This window comes from Apostichopus japonicus, chromosome 4, assembly GCF_037975245.1.
Source record: "Apostichopus japonicus isolate 1M-3 chromosome 4, ASM3797524v1, whole genome shotgun sequence".
NCBI lineage: Eukaryota > Metazoa > Echinodermata > Holothuroidea > Aspidochirotida > Stichopodidae > Apostichopus > Apostichopus japonicus.
Window position 1 is genome coordinate 22,374,208 of NC_092564.1, and position 8,815 is coordinate 22,383,022.

General features: G+C 37.3%; 1 protein-coding gene across 3 annotated transcripts; it reads left to right on the forward strand.

Moving 5' to 3' along the window:
• Window positions 1-2,071: 2,071 nt before the first annotated feature.
• LOC139966817 (E3 ubiquitin-protein ligase TRIM56-like) lies at window positions 2,072-8,015 on the forward strand. Of its 3 annotated transcripts, none has more exons than XM_071970187.1 (2): window positions 2,072-2,231; window positions 4,621-8,015. In XM_071970187.1, exon 2 carries the CDS (start codon window positions 4,640-4,642, stop codon window positions 5,663-5,665), a length of 1,026 nt encoding a protein of 341 aa, XP_071826288.1. In that variant the 5' UTR covers window positions 2,072-2,231; window positions 4,621-4,639; the 3' UTR covers window positions 5,666-8,015. The 3 variants fall into 3 exon arrangements, with proteins under 3 accessions (XP_071826288.1, XP_071826289.1, XP_071826290.1); XM_071970188.1 differs by lacking the exon at window positions 2,072-2,231 and adding an exon at window positions 2,248-2,703; XM_071970189.1 differs by lacking the exon at window positions 2,072-2,231 and adding an exon at window positions 3,259-4,087.
• Window positions 8,016-8,815: the final 800 nt, after the last annotated feature.

Here is an 8,815-nt window from a genome sequence, read left to right on the forward strand (position 1 = left end):
CGTAACGTACTGTTACTGAAGCGGTACTGTTCGATCGAGCTGCCTGTCGTGAGAGACTTGTCGCTTTTGGTTCTGTTGACGTCATCATTTTAAACTTATTTATTGTTTTCGTCCCTCAAATTTCGGTGAAACCAATCAGCTTCGGTATTGTATGACAGTTGCTGCATATTCATTAATTAAGATAAATATTCACATCTTGCTGTGAACGTCCACCCCACCGCGTCGCGACGCACGATCTCGGAATACTGGACATAAATGTACATAGGCCTATACAAACGTACACAGACCAAGTGTTGTAAACTAATAATTATGTCTAATCCAATGCAATGGACGAGGCACTCATCTTAAACTCCATACAATTTGCCTCTTCGAAGTTGGGAATACCAAAAGAAAACGTTCACGACGAGCAAAGGGATGCGTTGATTGGTTTCTTAAAGAAAAGGGACATTTTCGTCGGATTACCAACAGGGTACGGCAAATCACTAATTTTTCAAGCTGCGCCGATCGCATTAGATTTCATTTACGATGTGAAAAATAACGTTAGTAGTGGTAACACGAGAGCTGCTAACAGTAATAATAATAGTAATACTAGCAACAGCAGTGCAAGTGGGAATAATTCGGCCAGTTGTAGTACTACTTGTAGTAGTAAAGTTACTACTCTGAGGTCCATTATTATAATAATTTCACCTCTTGTATCACTGATGAAAGATCAGGTTACATACCTATGTGATAAAGGACTGAACGCTTTTCATTTGGCCGGCCCTTCTTCGGCAGAACAGAAACAAAAACTTGAACTCGAACTGTCTGTTTACATATTGGAAACTTTTCATTGGCTACAGAAAATAGTTGAATATTCATATTGGAATACCACCGGCTCAAAATGTGACGTCACCAAGACCAAACGTTACAAGTCTCTCGGGGGCGTATAGTATGAGTGTAGAATAAAAGCCCGCTCGTATCATATACGCTCGCTGTGCGTGTTGGTCGATATGGAACGTGAGAAATTGTCGTGCTTGGTGGCGGTGCAGTCGGAGAAGCCTTGAGAGGGTGTCATTATAAAGAGAGTGGACAGTGGAAGAGGAGGGGAGAATCATATAAATCCTATTAGCTGCAGTGGGAGAGAAAATCGCGAGAGACTTGGGGCAAGTCTACATGTAACGACGTAGACGGCACATTCGGCTTACTTCACTGAGTAAACAGCAGTATACATTTTACAGTAGAATGCAAATACGCATGTCACACCTAGAACGTAGAGCGGGAGATTTCCACATTTCCCGCGTACTGAATAAAATATATTGACTCTGACCAGGGAGTTTTTCCATAACAACTCCCTGCTCTGACCCCGGATTTGACCTCCATGCTCCGGATGGCGGGGAACTATCACCGCCGCGTATCGGTTAAAATACATTTACCTTCGACCTACATGGTTGATCTTTCTCCAACGTTTAGAAATTCCGACCTTCCAAACAACTACCCTAATGGTAGTAACGATTGATAAGCAGCAGAGTCAGACAGACATGACTAATTAGTTCGGAAGATAAGTTTAACATTCATTATGCAGCCTTCTGACAGTCGACGATCGAAATAGAGCGGACAGCGTCCCTCTGGAGTGTAGTCTCCATGATAATAATAACATTTTGCCGCCTCTTCCCACAACAGTCGACACTCGAAGTATTAGTTATACTTTAACCGAGTTTTGAGGGTGCATGCTGACCGATATATAACATTGTCAACCTGGTCTTCGCTAGTAAATTACCTCCTTTTAAGTAATAAGGGAACGTAGATAGGGCCAGAAATGTTTGTCACTCAACAGAACCACGTTAAAGCTCTTTGAAGAGAACCCGGACACTTTCCACGGTGGCGTAGAAAGCAAGGGAAAGTGTCCCTGAGACACTATTCACGCAAATGAGACACTATTTCCTAGTAATAAGTGTCCTACGGACGCCCGGACACTCATTACTGCCACATACGCACGGAATGTGAGTGGCTCTGCACTAACCATTAAACAAGTTACGGGAGGGTGTAAGGTAATTGCTCAATACATTGACACCCAAATCAGCAACTGCGAATTTCCATTATTATCGCTTGGTTTTGAACGTGTATCGGTACTGTGCGTCCCGTCTGTTGTATTTTCAAAAACTGGATAAAGTAGGGTTCAACTTAATCTGATATTTCAACTTGAATTACGACGAGGACTCAATACTCTATCGACTAAAAGCAAATAGCACAAGGTTAGTAACAACTTCTGTTCCGCGGTATGTCTCTGTGTTCAATGTTTGAAGCAACTTGTGCACGGCCATTTTAACCCGGAAGTATTGAATGGTGCATGGTTAGTGGTTGGTTATAAAACCGATGTACAGCAGTTAAGTCCGGTGTTAAACAGCGAGCTTTGAATCGAGTACAGTAATAACGTTCTATGGTACAGTAGGTATTGAACGAATAGTTTAAAAGTACAGGTGACACTACTTCCATGATAATAAACACCATAATACAATAGGGAATTATACTATAATATTTTACTGTGTGTATCGCTCCTGTCATTGATAACAGTAGTTCTAATGCATAAGACCTTAATGAGAGCGAGATCAAATGACATATGATACCATAATGTTTAAGAGCTGCCACATGAAGGAAGTAATGGAATGACTATAACTATCTGCCCTGTTTTAGGTAGGGGCATCAAGCTTCTTGGAATAGCTACAGGTGAGTTTAAAGATCTTGTAAAAGAGTGAATATATCCCCGAGGTCATTGTAGCTGACTCCCGTGTAGGGGGTCTGTGAGTTTTCCCCAGAAAATTAGCCTTTTGGACGTCACATGGTGAGTTCTTAAATATTTACAATAGAAAATCTGCGACCGAACCATTTCCATTTCTCATAAAGGTTCAGCCTTGTACCTTCAACAGTGCAGGGAAATGTTGAATTGTTAGCACAACCTTCCGTCTAGAGGTACTTATATCTAAACATGTCTGAGAATACACCATATGACTTCTTCATTTTTCTATAGGACCGCAAGCCCACCACCTCCTATATAGCTACAGTATCTTCATTGACCCAACGACAACACGCCCTCTTTTATATAGTACTTCATTCGCATCTGGCCCTCCCAAAAAGATTCACTACCCAAATCAGTTGGGGTAATTTTGGAGTTATGTTATTAGCACAATATTGTGTTCAGAGCTCCTTTACACAGGGGCATTAATCACAATTGAATAGTGGGATGGGGGTGGGGTTTGGGTGGGGAGGACATAAATGACTGAACATGGATGAAACTGAATGAATGAGCGTCTTTGCGCAAAGACTGTATCAGGGGTCCAGGGGCCCACCTTAGAGCCCCTGATGGGTCTATGGGCGAAGCTCCGGTGGGGTCAAGGGGGTGGAGTCACACCTAGAAATCTTCAAGTGTGCTTCTGTTTGGTCCCTGAATTGATATGCCAGTCATAAGTATATTTTAAAAAACGCCCTATCTGACAAGTGATAAGAAATAAATAATAAGATATAAAATAAGAAAGACTTCTAATCTATTTAACATCTAGGTGTAACTGAAGGCCTTTATCGTGATTAATACACTTGTGATAAACCAATACGGAAACATTATTAAACTTTGCAAGCAAGAATAAAATCACCTTGCTATTTAAAAGTTTACAACATGCATACATATGGTATCATTAGTACATGCTTTATTCTTTACGTGTGAATACTTGTTCAATTATTACGAATTACTTTTCACTTATAAGTTCCCCTATTGGAATCGATTGGATAGTCCTGTAGAAACTCAAAGTTTGCGTTCTCTCATAAATTAATATATATAAATATATATATAAATATATATAAAAGAAGTTTGCGCAATGTTTATTTTTGATATAACATACCAACAATATCAGTTTAGCGTGGGTGTTCTCGTGATATCAAAGTCCAAACTCAGTTGTATAAGTTCCGTGCGTTACATCCATTGTACATATACATACGATGTACTGCATACAGTATATTCTCATGTATTCCATCTTGGTCCGATTCGTAGCAACGAAAGCAAAATAACCTTCGGCTAGGTTGATACAAGACTAAGGTAAAAGGTAAACATTATATTAAGGTAAGTCTTGAAATTTAAAACGGTGATAATTTCAAACATGTTTTCTTAGTTCATTGTATTTTGGTAAACCATTAAGTGGGAAGTAAATAACAGGTGATTAGTATTATCGTTAATTTTGTATATCTTTTGCCATCGATAGTACTAGGGCTTAAAAAAATCCCAAACATAACAGATATCGAGATCATTGCCATGATACCAAATTCACTAAACCTTGAAGTAACTGACTGTTTGAGTGAACTTCAAATCATCATGTATTGTCATTACAAGTCAACTAGTTCTTGTATCAAGATAAAGTGCACTAAAGGCATGGTGCGCTGTTGTTGGTATCGTTCCAGCACCATAAACGTCTATGAGGTCGTATTTGTCATCAGCTATGCCCGAACAGTAACATCATGCCAGTGAAGAGTTGCACCAGTATCTCTACTTCTGTGTTTATATGGGGCAAGAAATACCCGTCATACCGTAGTTTACATGCATTCAGTTCATGAAAGGTCTTTCTACTTTATTTTCTTACTCTCAATTTGTTACTCCAGCTTAAATTTCGAGACAAAAATGGCCTGCCCTTCGCCTTGGAAAGACATCGCAGATACATTCTTCGAATGTTCAATTTGTTTGGATCTCCTTAAAGAACCGAAACTATTACCGTGTAGGCATAGATTGTGTAAACAATGTCTGGAACCTATACTAGAAGAACAGGCTGGGACATTTGAATGTCCCATTTGTAAAGATGTCTGTAAAATACCAAACAATAGAATCGATGGATTCAAGACTGACTTCCATATGAAAGGTATGCTGCAGTTTATTCAGCTACAGAAAGCATTTGAAAACAAAGAAGAGAGAGAATGTTTTAACTGTGAAAAGAAGTTAAAGGTTACATCGTACTGTTTTATATGTAAAGAATTTCTTTGTGTTCAGTGTTATCAACTTCATTTGACCAAGAAGATATTTGCCAAACATCAGAAACACTTATTAGCTCTGAATGATCTTGCGGGGAAAAATCTCACACAAGAAACTCTTGCATCATTATTGGAAGCTCCTAGGTGCAATACTCACCCAGAACACATGGCTCAGTTGTGTTGTTGTACTTGCGGAAACCTCCCAGTTTGTTTGACATGTACGTATGATGAACACAAAGGTCATAAACTTCGTGACGTCAGGAAAGTGGCGAACGACGAAAGGGAACACTTGAAGGAGATATTGGAAGAACTTGTAAAACGTAAAGATACTGTAATCAACATTGCTGATAACATCAACAGAGTGAATAATGACGTTCTGTCCATTGTCGCTGAAACTAAAGCAAAATGGAAATCACAGTACGAAGATCAGACTAGGGAGTTACAGAATAGGAAGGAGAAAGAAAAGGGAGAATTCAACAGATTCAAAACAGATCTTGAAGAAAGTACTCGAAACAAAATGAAAGAATTAGAAACAGAAATGGAAGAGAAAATTAGAAAAATAAGAGATGATTACGACAGAAAGATTAAAATCAAAATTAGAGAATCAAAAGAGAAAGAGGACGCCAAACGCAAGGAAATAGAAAACAGAGAATTAGAGATTGACGAAACAATGTGTCCTTGAATGATATAGCCACTGGACAGTATATTCCTGATGTAAGAGCAGCGAGTAAACCTCTGGTTGAGGATATAATAAAAGATTTTCCAGAAATTGATTCTTTAACTGATATAACAATGTATGATTTACCAATATTGTCTATTGATATATCAGATAATGTAGAATCTGTTGTTGATGTTGATGCGATCAAAGCTAAGCATTTCTTTTTAGCTAGTATAAAAAGTTCCGGCTCTGGTTACATCATTGTCTCTGGGATGTTATCAGATGACCATTCATTTATCGCAGTCATAAATAGACAAGGACGTCACATTCGTCATAACAAGATAAAGTCAAAAGGAGTTCTCTTTATCCCAATTGTCACTGATTAGATTAAATCAGCTTTATTAAACCACGAGGGTAATTGCATGCTCGAATAAAACAGGATATGACATACAAACATTAATATATGAAAACATAAAACGTACAGTATCTGTGCTGCTTTATCACATGATAAGATAGGTTCGGTTTGTGAATCCAATCAGGTTGGTGTTTATAATATTAATGAGGGGTCCTTTACTCAAAATAACATCACGACCCTCTTTGATGACATCAAAACAGTGGATAAGAAGTATTTGAGTTCTATAACTGCTGATACTATAAGTGGCCACATATAAAATAATAATATATAATAAATACCAAATATTAAAGTGCTGTTATCATGAAATAAAACATGCTCAAGAGCACTGTACAAAAGAACCAATACCTGGAATATAAAATTACCAAACTTTAGAAAACCTTAAAGTAATAACAACAGCAAACAAAGAAAAAATATGATATAAGACAGGGTTTTAAACCACAATAAAGAACATAAATATATAAATAACCATAAAACTGGGCACAGTAACGTGCCACATCATTGTAGGTACAGGAAATATATATATATATATATATATATGTTGATACTAGTTGGGAGTAGTGGAACACTAGTAGTTGTGACTCGGAGTTTCACACGTTATAGCGATCATCGGACAACTCTCGGTTGTCTGACGATCGCTATTACGCGTGAAACTCCGAGTTACAACTACTAGTGTTCCACTAGTCCCAACTAGTATCAACATATATTCCGCTCTGTCTACTGGACATAGAGCACTCTGCGCCAAGATAGACGCCAACCAACCAACTCTATATATATATATATATATATTTATATATATATATATATATATGTATATATATGTGTGTATATATATGTATATGTGTATATATTTTTATGTATAATATATGTATGTGTATAAACATGTGTACATTGATCTCTCATGTATGTATATTGTTGATGAATTGGTGATTTTACCTTTTCAACTTTCTATTTTTATCTGTATTCGGATTGTAACCTTAAATTTTTGATATTTTATGTGCATGGCGACAAATTTCCATACTCTAATGAAGGGGAGCTTACACCAGTGTCATACAGTATTGAGTTTGTAGTTGTGACACACTGAGTTGTAGATCCCTATTGTTTTTTGTGTAGGCAAATTTCATTTGGTGTCACTAGCAGTCAAATTGTGAAAACCTTGTAAACACGGTATCTCAAGAAGGGAAGCTTGGAACAGTCTCATATTCAGCAAGACAAGGTCGCTGTTGAATTATTCCAAGGGTAGCAGAAACTTTGATAACTATATTTCTGCATTATTCCATGATATTGAAATGTGTTTAATTAGCTAGCTAAACGTCACAATAATGATTTTTTTTTTCAATTTGTTATTGCAATGCTACAGCTGAATTCTGAGAGTGACCATTATATATTATTCTATCATATTTGGGAGTAATGCTGAATATCGTTAATTTCCAGTTCCCCAATATTTGAAGACAATTATATATTGGGCAGTTAATTTTCAACTTGCAATTACCGTATAAGAGTTGAAGGCAAATAGAAATACAAACGTTTCCCTGTGCAGTGTTTATTGGTGACATCATAAGGAGCAGTCCTCTCTATAACCGGATCGATGCTGCTGACCGATTGAACTCTGATCTTGACTGTCGTCACCTGAATAAAATCTTGGATAGTCGGGATCCAAACGTTGGAGGACAGAGTGAGGTCGCTTGCTATTTTCAACAAAAAAATATAGCAACATGAATGAATGGGTTGGTACCATTTTCACCATATTTTGTTGGGAACAATGCAGGGTCGAATCATTAGGGATAAATAGACACCAAGAAAGGTTTTGAATATTTCAATATAAATATTAAGGGGACATAAGAGGACATAATTCCAGTATTGTTTATTTTATTTGAGTGAAACTGTTTAAGGTGAACCATAACGTAAAATCTCATGTAAAAAGGTTTAATATATACAGAATAAATACTGATAGGGAAATGATGTTTAGCATTACTATTTTTTAGTTTTACATGTTTCACAATTTCTCGTTTACTCGCTCGTCAGTTCGTGAAATATTTGGTGCATTTTTAATATTGATATAGCTTTACGCTATATTGATATCCGCTCTGAAGTTGCCAACATTCCATCAAAGCTCATACGTGCTGTACAAAAAACCCCTCCTCCACACAGGGTGCGCTTGTAAAAACGAGGAAATTTGTCACCTTAATGGAATTGAGTGTCATCTCCATACGTATATGATGGTGCCATATATAATATAATCATAATGGCAGATCATTCTTAAAGAATGTAAAACGTATACGTAAGCCTTCAATTTATGAACAGAAATATGATAGATAAGTTGCAAAAAGCAATGTAGCCTACAAATTGGTCAGAGCCCACGATTCGAGGCTGTAATTATGCAGGGATATAATTGTCGGAAAGCTTCCAACATACAGGCCAACATGTAGTCCAGATCTATTTCATCGCCAGGAAAGTGTTACTGAAAAGTAGGAGTAAGCTACTGACACCCCACCACCCTCGCATTTCTAACTAGGGATGGATTCCATAACATTGCTTGCTTATTCAGCTGGATCTTTGAATTCGCAAACTGATTGTCAGTCAAAAGAAAATATCAACTTAAGTTTCATATACCTCATTTCGAGACAAAAACGTCGAAATTTCGGGCTTTTCTAGTTTGATAAAAAATAAATGATGTTTGAAGAAAAAACTCATCTCGAGGTTCCGACCTACAACATCGCACTTTCGGTATAAACAGTGGAAGACTTTAGAGCAAAATAATC

Bases quoted from the DNA above. Each gene is read 5' to 3' on its own strand.
- LOC139966817 (XM_071970187.1), top strand. From the start codon at position 4,640: ATGGCCTGCCCTTCGCCTTGGAAAGACATCGCAGATACATTCTTCGAA.